This window comes from Stegostoma tigrinum, chromosome 12, assembly GCF_030684315.1.
Source record: "Stegostoma tigrinum isolate sSteTig4 chromosome 12, sSteTig4.hap1, whole genome shotgun sequence".
In the NCBI taxonomy this organism is placed as follows: domain Eukaryota; kingdom Metazoa; phylum Chordata; class Chondrichthyes; order Orectolobiformes; family Stegostomatidae; genus Stegostoma; species Stegostoma tigrinum.
The window spans coordinates 56,880,167-56,897,940 of NC_081365.1; the positions used below are offsets into that span (position 1 = coordinate 56,880,167).

Consider the following 17,774-nt stretch of genomic DNA (forward strand, 5'->3'; position numbering starts at 1 on the left):
CCACACACACACACACTCGCCCCACCACACACACACACACACACACTCGCCCCACCACACACACACACACACACTCGCCCCACCACACACACACACACTCGCCCCACCACACACACACACACACACTCGCCCCACCACACACACACACCCCCAACCCCCACCACACACACACACCCCCCAACCCCCACCACACACACACACTCCCCCAACCCCCACCACACACACACACACCCCCAACCCCCACCACACACACACACTCCCCCAACCCCCACCACACACACACACACCCCCAACCCCCACCACACACACACACCCCCCAACCCCCACCACACACACACACCCCCCAACCCCCACCACACACACACACTCCCCCAACCCCCACCACACACACACACTCCCCCAACCCCCACCACACACACACACACGAATCTACAGGGTGAATTTGTACTTGAAAATACCTTTTGTTTTTATCAACATGCACACAATTTATAGACAGTCGACATGGTGTTTTGTGAATGCCTACTTTTGAAATAAAACCAATCTGACTCCAAAGTAAAACACCAACCGATTCGAAACAAGGTCTCACAGCTAACACATACTGTCTGACCAAAAATGGCACTTCTTTACCCTGATAAAACCTTCAGTTCTCTCATGACCGTGACTTGCAAAGTGAATTCGGGAATTTATATATTCATATTAATCAAATACAACCTTCTAACTGATTAAAGATTTAACAGCATGTCAGGTTTGTTTCGTGCATATTGATAAGTGGTGTGAACCTTTGAATTTTTACTTATAAATTCTGTGTCTGATACTACTGCTCTCACTAACACAAGATCCGAAAGTTTGCATTTTCAAATAAATCTGTTGGACCATAACTTAGTCTTGTGTGATTTCTGACCTGGAAACATAACTGCAATATTTACGACAAAACGATGGCGAGCATAACATCACCAAGAGAAACGTAGGCAACTTACAGGCCAACGATCATCGCGTATGCGCAAAGCCATCAATATTATACCGTTGACTATATCTGGATTGTTTTCAATGAAAGAAAAATACACTTTTAAAAAATAAAATTATTTTTAACAGCAAATAAGCTGAATAAAATTGGTTTTCGGATGTGTGGACTTTCTTCCACCTCACTTTCAAAAAAAAACTTTCACTGTAAATAAAGGACAGAGATTACTGTTATGTCCTTTAGATATTACTAGAAAGCACTACCTTGTGAAAGCAAACAGCAGCACAAAGTCATTTATACACTTGCACCACCCAACGGGTATTATTTGGGAAACTACCTGTGCACATGAGGGTTAAATTTGCTGCATCTTTCTTTGGTAGTCTGCAGAGTCCAATTTCAAAAGTATGTACAATATGTCACACAAAACCCATTCCGGAGCCTTTGTGATAATCCCAGCAGTATCATTGACATTTATATTCTGTAGACGACAATAGCATCGCAAAATACTGCATCACTTGCTGTCTATCTGCTCCCAATCCCTTGGGTACAGTGAAAGAAAAATATGCTGCTTCAAATTTTATTTTGTATCCATAAACGTAGTGCAAAGGAAATACATGGCGGTGCTAAAGCATACTAATGCAGATAAGGTATTTAATAATTTTACAGAAAAATATGGTTAGGGCTGAGTTACAGCGATATTGCAGGTTTTAAGTCCATTGACAACCATCCGGTTTCAACCACTACTTGTCTTGATTTACATTTTATAATTAAGGCGTTTACAACCTATCAAGGGAATTATTTTCTTACCGCAGTGGTCAGTAATTAATTGCACTGACTCTTTTAAGTTTGAAATTGAAAACGAATGCTGACTATTTTGGCTTCTGAACATTTCAATATTGGCATGACATTCCTCTCTCTGCAGCTTTCAATGGAGATGTTAAATCATTCAAAATAAATCAGCTAATCTCTTCCTTCATAACAGCGGAATGGGGAATGCCACACAATTGCATACCGTTCATCTGCTGGTATTGCCCAAAGTAATTACCGGCCTTCTCTCATTATCTTTAGTCTGTACAATTAAGAAAATTCCCCAAGGGGCACCACTTCCAAAAGATCACACCTGGTTATGGAACTAAGCCTTAAAGTTTGTCAGGCTGGATTTTCAGCTTTGATTTCTTTACTTGGCAAGTCAACAGACAATAAACCTGTCTGCAAGCATCGACAAGACAGGCTCAGGTGTTCTTGATGTGCAGGTGGCTTCCATGTCATTTTAACTTGGAATCTATTTATTTACCAGCCCATTACCCCAGTCTAGTGTTACTTCTCCTCTGCTGCAGTTGCTGTTTCAAGTGAACATTCATCATGTGGAAGGTGAGGCAGTGAGCCTCAGCAAGGAACATGATAATGAGAGGCACCAGTACCATCCTCCTGCAACAGACACACAGGTTGCACTGAGTGACTGGATGGGAATTATGATTCCAGGTTTTTCCAAACAATGATTAACTCAGGGTCACTGAATTCAATAACCAAGTGACCAAACTTCCACTTCAGGTCAGCTTACTCTGTACTCAGGGCAGACAGTGAACTGAATGTGCAAGTCCTTTGACCTTGTGGCTCAGCTGACGACCAAACTCTTCAGTCCCAGTTATCAGATGAGGTGGTCAAATATAAGGTTGTAACAACTGGCCCACACTTTTTTGTTTGTACATTTTGTTCACACGAATTGTACTGGATAGCTGCAACTTTGACAATTGATTAATCCAAGAACGAGAGAGAACTAATTTCCAATATGAAGGAACAAAGGTTCGACAGAAAGTTGAATCACGATTTGAATCAAATGAAACCTTGAAAAACATACCGAGTGCAGGATTGGCCAATCCTTTTCATGCTCGGGTTGTTCTTCTCCAGCTATCTACTGAATTTGTGCTAGAATTTCTTCAGCATGATATTTCTCTCCCTCCTTTGAAAAACCTCTTAAAGTCATTGTGACTACCTTAATACTTTACCTCCTGTTGGAGGTCTTCTCTCTATTATTAAGCTCACAGGTTGACTATTGTATGTAAGGACCACCACATTATTGCAAATATCAGTTATAGCTGTTCATATGCTAAACTTTTAATCCTCATCAATATCATCAATTTGTCACTACTCCTCCTCTGTCACGATGCTGACACTTCTGAAAATTTCAGGCATCCTACTCCACAGCAGAAATAAAAACATCCAAGAACAACATGTAGCAAACAAAGAAGTATATGTATAAAAACAAGGGACACAAGGAACTGATTAGTGATTGCTTCATCCACGTTAACAGTGCCATTAATATAGTAAACAAAATGTCACAAGAAAAATGACCCAAGGAGCAACTTTCTCACACTGAGGGTGGTGCAAGTATGGAATCAGCAGCCAGAAGAATGCAAAACGCTGTTACGATGACAACATTTAGAAGGCATCTGGATGGGTATAAGAATAGAAAGGGTTCAGAGGCATATGGGCAAATGGGACTAGATTAATTTAGGAAATCTGGTCGCCAATGATTTTCAGTGTCACCTAAATCTGGAAATCTGAGCACTCAAACTTCAGAACAATGTAAATCACTGCTCCATTCGACCAGCATTTCACAAATTTAAGATCATTGTATTGTGTGGAAGCTTTCAAAAGATACCACGTATTGTGGTCTTTCAATAACATTTATAATAATGAAGTAAATTTCAAGGCAATAATTAATACTATACTTCCTCTAGATATTCTTTACTCAATACTGGCTGTTGCATATTTATCACTCTAAGTGCTACATGTTTAAAGGAATGTGTTTGCTGTTTCTGATGGCAGAAGACGAAAACTCAAGGTGATCGAGTCCAGCTTATACTCATTTCAATTTCTGCGAAGAATGGCAACAAAGGACTTTTCACTACTGCAATTAAAGTATTTATTGACCTAAAATCCACTATACAAACTATGATCATACTACCCTGTCCATTTCAGCTCCTAGAAATATTTTTCATAAACTATTTTTATCTACACACATTCAACTGTTGTAGCATATTTACCAATATCACAACTTGGCATCAGTGTGCGCCAAGTAACATTGGAACAAAATAATACACTATTGCCCACCTAGTTATCCAAAATTAGCAACAGGAATTTACACTGTGAAAAATGAATGCAATTACCTGATAATGAGAAGATATCTTAAACATCTAGCAGCATATCCTTTCTCAGCTGCTGACATAAATGATGCTCGGTTGTGAGGACTCGTTGGGTTTGGGGTGAGTGTGGGGGAGATGGATTGGGAGGAGGAGTTGTGCAGTAATCAGGTCTGAGGGAGGCAGTAACTGAGTCTGGGTGGTTTATGGTGTGAATGAGACACGGAGAAAAAGGACAGGGGAAGGCTATTTAGCCCTTCAAGCTGCATCACTATTCAATATGATCATGGTTGATCATGTAGTTTCAGAAGCTCACTCTCACTTCCTTTCAATACTTCTTGATCCGTTCAGCCACAAGGCCCACATCCAGCTCCTTCTTGAACATATCTAACAAATGACCCCCAACAGCTTTCTGTGGAAAAGAATTCCACAGGTTCACAATTTGAAATAAAGAAATTCTTCCTCATCTCAGTCCTGAATGGATGGGGTAGTTTTTATGTCGGGTCAGGTGTAGGTAGTTGGATCAGGTGAGGGAGTTAGTTGGGTTGAATTTGGGAAGTGCTTGGCTGAAGAAGGTACGTTGTGATGCTCAGTTCAAATCTGCTGATTGATCAGAGCCACAGGAGTAATTTAACTGTGCAATAAATTTCCAGAGTTAGTATCCAGCCAATCTCGCATAAGTATGGCACCACGCTCAAAGTTGCAGAATTTGTTGATGGTCTGCTTTGCATTGTCCAGACTATCAGAAAATTAAACTTCCCAGGTAATTTTAACTCCTGCATGTATCAGGACCTCCATGGGGTCCTGAAGGCAAGACAGGCTTAACTGCAAATTTCACAGCTTCAGACATCAGCAAAGTCCACTCATTGTCATTTGGCAAGAAAAACAAATGGTGGGCTCAATGGGGTCATGCTTTTCTTTGCATTTGAGACAGTAAAAAAGGAATTCGAACATGGCCAGAATTAAGCTTGTCCAGATTCTGACAATCACCCACATCGAAAACCTTGCGGAATGTAGCTCTACATAGCTGGAATGCTTTCAGGTTATTTCACCTTAAAAATCTTCAATAGCAATTTGCTTTGACCAAGACATAAATTCATGCAGCAATGCAGCAAAATGGAAGTGGAGTCGTAGTAATTTCCCATTGAATGGGACATTTAAGATCAAGGATCACACTGAAGTATTATGGAAATAAGACTCTCTCAACATGATACTTACGTTTCTAAGTTATCCCCCTCCAGAACTGTCTGAACTGGCAGATATCCCATCCGGGGATGCTTTGCGAAGTATCTCTTTGTACGGAACTTGTTTTTCAATACCTTGGCAAAATCCCGGACATCCTCTCCCGAAGTTGTCTGAGGAAAAGGCAACCGTTTGTTATATTTTGCATTAATCTTTCTGGTGGATGTTATCATTTGCGGTTGGCATGTGGTTGAGCAATTTCGAATCCGCAACAAAATTAGACTGAGGGCAACATTAATCTGTAGTCAACAGTACTGTAGAGTTGCTTGGCGATAAAACTTAATGGGGGTGTAAACGGCCTGTGCTCTTGATATCTGTAATGCTAAACATGCCCTTGTGCAGGGGTTTATCTGGCTGCCAGAAGGACTAAGATAAATAGTTTTCCCCGAGTATTTCCCATGAGTTCTGCCAAATTGGTCTGGTTATACGGGTTTGTTTCTCTGAGAAATTGATACCAGGGGTGTGAAATGCATGACTTCAGGCTGGATCCAGTCTGCAAAGTAGTTTCAGCCAGGCTACAGTGTGCTTAGTTTCCTAATTTCCAGAATTGGTGTAAAACCTCCTGGCGATGACATGAAAAGCCCAGGGACACTGGGCTGTCTAGCTTTTGCAGCACTGTATTGCGACCATTTCCCCATATTATCAAATCCAATCAAACCTGCTGACTTAAGGTATGGCTAGAAATGGGAAAAGACAGCCAGTTTGGTGGTTAGTGGCGGGGGCGGTGGGGAGAGAGTGTTATGAGACAATGTAGGCATGGGCAGATTTAAAGCTGGGTTGAAGTATTCTGCAAGAGCGTGACAGACAGAAGATGGCAGTCTGATTGACATTTAGGAAGGCCGTAAGCAGAGAAAACTAAGTGGAAGAAAATCCTGAGATTTCTTGCAGACTTTTCAAGTACTGTTGTTGTTTGATGTTGCCTAAACTGGAGGGCAGGTCTTATGAGGAAAGGTTGAGGGAGCGAGGCCGTCTCTCATTGGAGCGAAGGGGGAGGAGAGGTGACGTGATAGTGGTGTGTAAGATGATGAAAGACATAGATAGAGTGGATAGTCAGAGATTTTTTTTCCCCAGGATGGAAGTGACTATTACACGGGGGCATAGGGGAGATGTCAGAGGTATGTTCTTCACACAGAGTGTGGTGGGTGTGTGGAATGCACTGCTGGCAGTGGTAGTGGAGTCAGATGCTTTAGAGGCTTTTAAGCAACTCTTGGATGGGCACATGGAGGACAATCAAATGTAGGGAATGCAGGGTAGTTTGATCTTAGTAGGATAATAAGTCTATTATTATTACTAATATTATTATTAAGATAATAGTACTGTGCTGTACTGTTCTATGTTCTATGATCTATATTCTAAAATGCTGTAGAATGGAATAAACTGCTTCGATTTTGCACAGCACACATTTTTGCAGACGGATTTTGAAAAATAGGTTCAAAATCCTTCTTTACAGATTTACATTTGTTCAGCTTGATTTTCAGATGCTGCTAGGCACATTTAAAAACAATAAGGACCTGTAGGTGTGTGGCCATACAGATCAGATAGAAGACCTTGTATCCAGAAATCAGTAAAATAAGACACAGAAGGTATCCTACTCCAGTGCTTTCAAAAAAAAAGTGACGAAGAACTTAGTCTATTCTAATTCCAGGATGTCCGATCAAGTAAGTCATATGTACATCTTTGGTCCACATGTTAAACAAAACTCATGGCCAGATTGATAAAGTTGTAAGCATAATAGCATAGATATTTCCTCACCAACCTGTTCAGAGATGTTATGACTCACCTCTGGAGCAGGTGGGGCTTGGTCAGATCTCGTAGTTCAGAGGTAGGGGCACTATCACCATGCCACAGGAACCCTTAAGCATGGTAGCACAGCAATTTTTCCCAAACTCAGAACAGTTGGCAACATTTAAAACTGGAAGTACAAAGGAACATAACAGCTGCTACTGGCAATAGCACCATAAAAAAAAACACAAGTGCAACTGGAATAATAATGAAGATAGTTTCTCTCAGGACTCTCAAACACAATTAATCATCACACACTAAATTTAAAGATTTTGCATTAAGGGGCATTTTCAATTTTCAAAGCTGTTTGCTCTTTTACTGCTACATCAATTTATGTAAGCTGTATAAGATAAACTAGGAAATATGTTCAAATTAGTCAATCTGTACCATGAAGATGAATGAGTGGCTACTGATGTTATAACCTTTAAGAAATCATTGATCAAGCACAGTTAGATCCTTTACCTTCTGAAGGATTCCTTGCCCATATCTTTTTTAAACATTGACACAAGAAAAACAAATTAAACAAAACAATTTTCAGAACAACTGCCGACACAATATATTGTTTTGATTAAAAGTATACTTGTTTTCATGAAGTCAATTCCCAGTAAGCGTAATGGAAATTCTAGATTTCCAGGTTGGGTCAAATACATGGCTTCACAATTCATTTTACAAGTGCAGTGAGAATCTGGTTAAAACAGAATGAAAATAATTGTATTTTGGCTGGTACAATAAAGCGGTAGCGAGTAGTTCATGGAAAAAAAATCTGGAAATGGCAAGTTAGTAAAGCAATAATAATCATGCATGGTTAATGGCCATGGATGGGGTTTACTTGCATTTTGTCTAAATTTCCCCTAATATATGCAAATAAAGACTTGCACAGCATTTTCTATGATGAACCGTTCAACAAGTGATGGAAACTTAGTTCAAGGGAACAAGAGGGAATAGTAGCTGAGAGTTCTCAAACAGGAAACCTGAATTTGCATTTATGTCAGGCCAACTCATCATAATGTTTTTGTTGATTTCAGAGTTTCCTCTTTGACATCTGTTGCTCACCACACCCCACCACGCCCCCTGCCACCCAACACCACCCCACACCTCAACTTCCCATCAACACTTAAACGAATGTGGGTGAAGTTGCTGATGTGAGGTAGTGTAAAATGGGCAATTGTGCATTAGCCACCTGTACCATATCACTTCTGAATGCTACTGCTGTTGCAGTCAAAATTACCTCCACTGCGTCTCTGCTTGGGTAAAAGGGAAAGAAAGATGACTTCAATAATGTTGCATCTTTGAACATCTCAAGAGGGCTAAAAGCACCTCACAGCTTACAAAGCTCTTGTGAAGTATGGTCATTGCTCTGTACACTTCTAGGTACAGCACCTGAGCATCAGTACCCCGCCTTCACCCACAATTGAGACATTTATCTTCTTGATGTCATAGAAACACAGACACTTGGAGAATTCACCATCATCAACCTGCACTATCATTCAGCATAACCACGGCTGATCGTCTATCTCAGTATCAGTTTCTGGCTTTCTTCCCATACCCTTTGATGCCTTATAACCTAAAATAAATCTGTTTCTTGAATATATTCAATGACATGGCTTCTCTTAGCTTCTGAGTTAGAGAATTCTGCACTGTCACTATTCTGTGAATGAAGACATTTTTTCCTGATCTCAGTTCTAAATGTCCTACAGTATATTCTGAAATTGTGACGCTTGATTTTAGAGTCTGCAACTGGGGGAAACATCCACCTTGTATCTCGTCTGTCCAGCCCTGTTTGAATTTTGTACGTTTAAATCAGATCCCTCCTCATTCTTCCCAAGTAATGCACATAGGCCCAGTCAGACAAACCTTTCCAGCTAGCAATCTAGTGAACCTGTGCTTCAGTCCCTCTCCAGAAAGTATATCATTTACTTGGTATGGACCAAAACTGCACCTAATACTTCAAGATTGATTTCACCAAGGTGCAACTGCAGTAAAACATTATAACTTCAGCTCTTAATTCTTCTTGCAACGAAGGCTAATATTCCATTTGTCTTCCAACTGTTTGATGCACATGCCCGACTAATTTCATTGCCCGGCATACAAAGACACCTTTGTACATTCACTGTTCCCAATTTATCACCATTTAAATAATATTGTTCCTTTCTGTTTTTCACACCAAAATGTGAAACTTCATATCTAGACACAATGGATTGCACCTGCCATGTATTTGCCACTCAACTTGTTTAAATAACCATGAAGCCTCACTGTCTCCTCCTCATAACCCGGTACCTTCCATGTCATGAGTAAACTTGAAATCTGTTCCCTCATCCAGGTCACTTAAATATACCATCAATAGCTGGGGCGCAAGCACTGAAAAGCACGACCCAATTAGTCACTACTTGCCACTTGGAGAAAGATTAATTGTGATAAAGTCAGCTCAGTCAATTCTGACTGAGCAACTGAAGAATTTTCAGCTGGCAGTCAAGAGGGAAACATGTCCAAGAAGAGTTCATTCCTAATCTCAACATCAAGGAACGGACCCAAAGGATTACACACACACATTACTGGCCTGGAAACTGCAAAAAGAAATACTCCCAATAGGAGTGGTTAGTGCAGATGTCAAAATAGATTGAATGGGAGAAATGACCAAAAGGATGAACACAATTCCATACTTAAGGAAGAAAATAGAGGTTGGCTTAACAAGAGCTTAAAAAGTACTGGTTTGCAAGAGACCTTTGCTCTTATTTTCCCTTCTTTCAGCCTATAATTAAGCTGGCTACAAAGTATTATTTTAATAGTGAACAAAATGAAACATATCCAAAAGAAATGTAAATTTTACATTTACACTAGCATTGTGCATAACTTGAGGGTTGAAGGAGGAGCATTAACCTAAATCTAATAATGTGTTTCCAGCATTTTCCGTTTTTCAGTTTTTTTAATATATCTTCTAAACTGTCTATTCCTAAAGTGCACAACTAGAAAGCTCAGTAATAATTTACCACAGATGTTTCACAAACAGCCAAAGAAATGCGAAAACCAAGAGCTCAGCCTGAGTTGTTTAGTTAATAGAATGCACCCAATAATGATATCAAACAAAATGAGTGAGACATTCAGGTGTCTCCTTTTAATGATATTGTCTTTTTCAGAAACCTATTTTTTGTAACTTACCGGTGTACAGTATTCCACCATTGGGTAATGCATTTTATGTCCTTTTGCCGTACGACCAGAAAAAAAGCAGCTTTGACAGATATCATAATTAAAGTGCTTTAAACTTCGGTACCTGTATTGAAAAAGTTCATAAAAATGGGTCAAACCAGAGTCCTTCAATTCGTGAATTCAACATAACCAGCCCAGAACAAACGGTTGGAAGTCTCATGTCTCTGAATTTACCTTGCATATATCAGAACTGCTGAACAGCACTTAAACCATTCTGGATGACATCAGTCAATCCAGATCAAATTGCAAAGGAAATCATCCTACGTTCAAAACAAAAATAAGCCTGGAACAATAGCAGACCGAATTTTCTGCAGAAGTTCTCAGTGTAACACTAAGTCAACCTTTGTTGAGCACCTAGATTCCTTCACTTTACTCTCGAGCTCCTGCTCCTCTCTCTTGTGTTTCTACCCTGCTGTTTTCTTTATTTTCAGACCACAATATTTTTTTTAAATTAAAAAAAACTGCTGTCACTGTTTGATAAACATTACCAAAGCATCATTTACCAGACTCCTCTAGTTTTTCCAAGTGGCGATAGTTAATCGTAAACTCCTGGCTTAGTTTTGACAATGATTATCGCTCAATGGAGTGAGAGAATTTGCAGATTTTGATTAAAAAATGAAAACTATAGAATTGAAGAATAGCAATGAAATTTACCACTGAGGAAAGAGATAAACTAATGAATCTGCTGAAGGCAATGATTTAGCATGGATGAACAGGAAGATTATGGAATTTTCCAAGTATGGGTCGACCAGAAGAGATGGCCTTCATTCCAGGACTTTTGTTTTAAGATAGCTTTCAACTTGTAAATGGAAGAACACAAGAGTACTTAGGTTTGGCAATGACAAATGTGAGCATATCAGCATTGTCAGGTGAGACAAGCAAATCATTTTGACAAGGTGGAAATCAATAAATTTGATGATAGCAGGGATATGGGCTTTGAACTGCCAAATATCTACAGTTTTGGGCTTAGCCTGAGGCAGCTGCCAGAGAAGTATCTGTCAAGTGAGAAGTTATATACAGAAATTGTGCATAACAGCTTTGGTCTTGCGGACATTGAGGTGAATTGAGCTCAAATTCATCCAACACTTGATAACATTGAAGATGTTACACAGCACAGTGATGGGTGAAGGATTAAATTATGGCACAGAGATAAAGCTGTTGTCAGGTTTTTTTTTAAGTGATTTGTTATTGTAAATGGACTGGAGAATTGAGTCAGAGGCAACATGGCAATGTCCCTCTCTCTGGGTCTGAAGGCCTGGTTTCAAGATGTGTGTCATATCATCTCTGAACAGGATAAATAAGAATCGATTAAGAACATCTATGATTGCAAGTCACAGACATCAGACTATGAAATGCCAAAGGTGGGGTTTTAGGACACTGAATGAGAACAGAAGGATATTAAAGGAAATGTAAAATTTGCATGAGGATAGTTGGAACAACTAAGACTGACAACTCCATGCCCCTCCAAAAAGGATTTGCAGTTCTGATACAGTGTTAAAGAGGCACGTTGTTCTTTGTTGTCACATGTCCAAAATTATGCCACCTTCTGTTACTTCAAAAGAGGTAAACAAGGGAAATTTTACAGGCAGAACTTAAAATTTGATGAAAGTACTTAGTGCTACAAATGTCACTTTAATTGGCAAAAGCAGAAGAGTGATGTGTTCTACTGACTGCTACAACATGGTAACAATGGTCCAGAGAGACAGCGTGAGGGAGAAAAACAGAAAGAACGAAAGACAGAACCACGAGCACAATGTTTCGTTCTCTCAACCTGCAGCGGGAAGCTATTTTAAGATAACAAAGTGTGGAACTGGATGAACACAGCAGGCCAAGCAGCATCTCAGGAGCACAAAAGCTGACGTTTCGGGCTTTCTGATGAAGGGTCGAGGCCCGAAACGTCAGCTTTTGTGCTCCTGAGATGCTGTTTGGCCTGCTGTTGTTCATCCAACTCCACACTTCGTTATCTTGGATTCTCCAGCATCTGCAGTTCCCATTATCGTGGGAAGCTATTTTGTTGAGTTGTCTAAAGGAGGATAGTAAAAGCTTTTTTAGGTATGTGGAGAGAAAAAAAATGGTTAAGACTAAAATTGGGCCCTTGCAGACAGAAACGGGTGAATTTATTATGGGGAACAAGGAAATGGCAGAAGAGTTGACTAGGTACTTTGGATCTGTCTTCACAAGGGAAGACACAAGCAATCTCCCAGATATAATAGTGGCTGAAGGACCTAGCATAATGGGTGAACTGAAGGGAATTTATATTAGGCAGGAAATGGTGTTGACAGACTGTTAGGTTTGAAGGCTGATAAGTCCCTGGGACCTGATGGTCTGCATCCCAGGATACTTAAGAAAGTGGCTCTAGAAATCATGGACGCATTGGTAACCATTTTCCAATGTTCTATGGACTCAGGATCAATTCCTGCGGATCGGAGGGTGGCTAATGTTGCCCCACTTTTCAAGAAAGGAGGGAGAGAGAAAACAGGGAATTATAGACTGGTTAGCCTGACGTCAGTGGTGGGCAAGATGCTGGAGTCAATTATAAAAGATGAAATTACGAATCATTTGGATAGCAGTAACAGGATAGGTCAGAGTCAGCATGGATTTACGAAGGGGAAATCGTGCTTGACTAATCTTCTGGAACTTTTTGAGAATGTAATTGTGAAAATGGACAAGGGACGACCAGTGGATGTAGTATACCTGGACTTTCAGAAAGCATTTGATAAAGTCCCACATAGGAGATTAGTGAGCAAAAATTAGGGCACACGGTATTGGGGGCAAAATACTGGCTTGGATTGAAAATTGACTGGCTGACAGGAAGCAAAGAGTAGTGATAAACGGGTCCCTTTCAGAATGGCAGGCAGTGACCAGTGGGGTTCCACAAGGTTCGGTGCTGGGACCGCAGCTGTTTACAATATACATTAACGATATAGACGAAGGCATTAAAAGTAATATCAGCAAATTTGCTGATGACTCAAAGCTGGGTGGCCGAGTGAAAGGTGAGGAGGATGTTATGAGAATACAGGGTGACTTGGACAGGCTAGGTGAGTGGACGGATGGATGGCAGATGCAGTTTAATGTGGATAAATGTGTGGTTATCCACTTTGGTGGCAAGAACAGAAAGGCAGATTACTATCTCAATGGAGTCAAGTTGGGTAAAGGGGAAGTACAACGAGATCTGGGTGTTCTTGTAAATCAGTCAATGAAAGCAAGCATGCAGGTACACTAGGTAGTGAAGAAAGCTAATAGCATGCTGGCCTTCATAACAAGAAGAATTGAGTATAGGAGCAAAGAGGTCCTTCTGCGGCTGTACAGGGCCAAGGTGAGATCGCACCTGGAGTATTGTGTGCAGTTTTGGTCTCCAAATTTGAGGAAGGACATTCTTGCTATTGAGGGAGTGCAGCGTAGGTTCACGAGGTCAATTCCCGGAATGGCGGGACTATCATACGTTGAAAAATTGGAGCGACTGGGCTTGTATACAATTCAGTTTAGAAGGATGAGAGGGGATCTGATTGAGACATATAAGATTATTAAGGGATTGGGTACTCTGGAGGCAGGAAGCATGTTTCAGAACCAGAGGACACTTATTAAAAATAAGGGGTAGGCCATTTAGAACAGAGTTGAGGAAAAACTTCTTCACCTAGACAGTGGTGGATATATGGAATGCTCTGCCCCAGAAGGCAGTGGAGGCCAACTCTTTGGATACTTTCAAGAAAGAGATAGATAGAGCTCTTAAAGACAGTGGAATCAAGGGTTATGGGGATAAGGCAGGAACAGGATACTGATTGTGGATGATCAGCCATGATCATAATGAATGGTGGTGCTGGCTCGAAGGGCTGAATGGCCTACTCCTGCACCTATTGTCTGTTGCATTCCTTTTAAAATATATGAAAATAATTGAACAGCATGAAAATATCAATAACCAATAATGTCCGCATTTTCAGTGACTGATAAATTGACTTCCATATTACTGTATAGGAATTCCTTCAATGCACGTTTGCTCAAGGCACTTGAAGGCAAGTTGTTTGGTATTTACCCTCCTAAGAGGGTACTTTAACACTGAAGTATCAAAGTAAAACTCCAAGTTAGAATTCGGCTGCTGTAAACCATGATTTTCAATGCATGGCTTTTAGGAACTCTTGGACTCTCTGAACAATGTTCTGGCTGTGTTCATAAACCGTCTGGGAGACTGAATGGGCATTTGCCTGATAGTTAAGTTTTCCCAAAGCTTAAGTACCAAAGACATAACCTAAGCTGGCTCGGCACATCTGAATTATTTGTCGAAGATCACATTGATGTTTACAATGACAGCACGAGTTTATGAAGTAAAATTTCTGCTGCTGCAACTGCAAACAGGTGCTGAGCTGTTACAGTGATTGTATAGAGGCTACGGCAAGAAGCTTCAACATTCCTGCAAATCTATAATGAAGGCGCAAATTCTACTCGACCCTGGTTTTGAGCTCAATACTGGTTCAATTCCTAGGCTCATTTTCAAATACAGGATTATAATGCCCATAATTCACAACGACTGTGAATATCACACTGACATATTTCCAGTGTTATTTTCCTCTCATTATAACACATACATCTGCATTTTGGCAGTTGTATGAAATTTCCAATGACACTTCTGGCAATAAGAGCTAAGACTGCAGCAAGGTATTGGAACATTGGAACTTCTGCTGTCCACATTCTTCCAACCATGTGAACAGGCAGCAAATCTCGGAACACTATCCCATTATCATTTCAACAACAGCTTTGAATTAAGCTGAATAAACAAAGCTCCTCCCTAATTTTACTTGGATAGAATAATGTCCTTTTCACCTGCAAATTAAAAAAGATATGAAATTTCCATAATCAAACAAAAAAATTACAACATCTCTACCATTTCATTAGGCAGTTCCGTAATGCTCTAAACATCCAAACAACTTTGATATGATTTTAGTTAGGTCGCATCATTAGACTACATGTGTACCTGAATCCAATGATAGGACATTCCTTGCAGATATTGCACTTGGCCTGGTGTTTAGCAGTCTCTGCTGCTGCCACTCGGTGAAGTACTGGCATCCACACCATGGACTGTGGCTCCAGCCTCATCCAATCCAAGAACAAAGCTGCCTCGATCTCTGGCTTGTTGTTGGCCTTAGGTGTGAAAAGGAGAAGAAATGTGAGCACTTGGCATCATGTATCGGGCTTGGGAAGCTAAGGTAGTGCTGCCTCAAAGCTCTGTATATTCTTTAGTCATGAAAAGATAAAGCCTTAAAACAGCATTAGCCTAGCAACTATTGAAAGGTTTCAATATCAACTAATTAGTTAACAGCTCATTTATCTTGCTTTATTAATTACACTGCAAATAGGGCAAAACTGAAGATATTTCTGTCGTCAATAGCAAAGGTGGTTATTTCAAACATGAATATGGTCTTGATGGCTGCTAAGATGATAGAATAAATGGAGTTCTATTGATTTCCTATAGCACAACATAGCACCAATCGCCTTCTGGAGGGAAGTTAAACATACTTGCACCAATCCCAAGTGTCCAATTATACCTGTTAAATATCAAAGCAAAAATGTGCATTTCAAACAAACTAATGGAGATTGCAGGATCTAAAAGGTTGCCACATTTACCGCTATTTCATTTCAAACATACTAATCTTCCTTTTCTGCAACACAGTCTGAATCCTCATTAATTCAAATATTAACAACACAAATCATATTGTACACTTCATTGGAGCTCTCACAGAACCTTACAGTGTGGCCATTCATCCCCAGTGAGTCCACACCGACCCTATAAACAGCATCCCAGACCCACCCCTTTACCATATCCCTGTAATACTGCATTTCCCATGGCTAATCCACCTAACCTCCACGTCCCTGGACACTATGTCCATACTAAAGTGCCCAATCCACCTGACCTGCACATCCTTGGATCTCTAACACTGTATGTTGAAACTCATTAAAAAAAACAAACACAATTCAGACTGCACTGTGACCTTAAAAAGAAAGACTTTTCAAATTGCAATCTATAATTTTCTACACTTTGGGCTCAAAACTCCATTTCAACAATGGTGCAAAGGGTGCCCACGATATGGGGAGCTTGCTGTTTCATTCTATGCATTACAATGGAATTGAAAATAATGCATCGTGTCTAACAGGCAGCTGATCATACACCACTAGCTTTATGCCTGCACCATGGCAAATTTCTATAACTTCAAGTTTTATTGCAAATATTCAGGTTAGTAAACAAATTACATGAATGGACAATTTTGGCTTTCACAGCAGAAAATAAGCAATAGTGAATTGGCCACCCGTTTTATACCTCCTCTGATGTTTCTGAACATTGAAGTTTGAGGAAGGGAGAAAAAAATTGGGAAAATCTCTAAAACAGGCTGCTGATTGCTGTTTTACATCAGTGAACAAAAGTCAAAATTACTCCTGCTGTTACAGTAAATTACAGAGAGCAGCAGCGACGTGGTGCTGGTCTGTGCTAAGTTATCTAACCTTAACTACAGTCATAGAGTTGGATTTTGATACATGTTAATGGGCACAAAATAAATCAGGCGGACATCCAACCTGATGAAAAGGCAAGGATACAAATGCTAGAAACGTGAAATAACAACAGAACTACTTGAAAGGTATGGCAGATGTTTGATCAAAGGATAACAGATTTTAAATGGTTTGACCAACTTCAGTCATTTTTAGTGATTTGTGTTTCTGAAGTGGGATGGATAAGTGTTGCCAAAGTAACTGGAAAATAAAAGAGAAAGTACATGTTCAAGGTTCGAAGCTTTCAAAAGTGCCTGCATCACCTCAAGTCACTGTGGTAATACTATAGTGCAGATTTGGTCACAAGTGAATAGCAAACCAGTTGCTCAAGTGATATTTTCACTAATCTCTGCTTCTTCTTTCTATTTGAATTTTGTTGTCTTTTAAGGTTGGAAGAGGATTGGAAGTATTGATTTCAATTCTGAACATGACCCTTAGGCTTCACAATGCTAATCCATGGATGGAATAGGTCTGAGGGACTGAATGCCTACTTCTAATCCTCTTACAATCTGAAATGGTTAATGAAGATCAAAACCTTTGTTGCCATGTGGAATGGAAGAATTTGCAAACAGACCTACAGTGGTAACTGGACATAATATTAATTGGGTTACTATCGATGCAACATCTGTATAAAAATATTGCTGGTCTTTTTGTCCAAACAACAAATCAATTTGAAACGCTTTTTGAATGTTCTTTTTCAAAAAACTGGATGCTTGCATTCGTACCAGCAGCTTTACACATAAACAGCCACAGGGATTTAGAACTTAATGAATGCACTTGGTCAGTGAACACAATTTCATGCTAAATGCATTTTATATCTAAGAGGATTTCAATGTAATTTTATATTACATTTCTTAAAGCATGTGATAAGAAGCTTATATATCGCTGCACAGTTTGGACCTCAGTGC

General features: G+C 40.0%; 1 protein-coding gene across 13 annotated transcripts in view; it reads right to left on the bottom strand.

Annotated features, from left to right (window-relative positions):
• The window catches only part of dmd (dystrophin), a 1,835,475-nt gene that overhangs the window by 100,752 nt on the left and 1,716,949 nt on the right, over window positions 1-17,774 (bottom strand). For 12 of the 13 annotated variants that reach the window (XM_059650343.1, XM_048540566.2, XM_048540567.2 and 9 more), the window contains 3 exons: window positions 15,299-15,465; window positions 10,285-10,396; window positions 5,323-5,459 (listed from right to left, as the gene is read on the bottom strand). In XM_059650343.1, the coding sequence (XP_059506326.1) occupies window positions 5,323-5,459; window positions 10,285-10,396; window positions 15,299-15,465 (416 nt within the window). Of the gene's footprint in view, window positions 1-5,318; window positions 5,460-10,284; window positions 10,397-15,298; window positions 15,466-17,774 lie in introns of those variants that run through there. The other variant, XM_059650348.1, reaches the window with a different exon arrangement.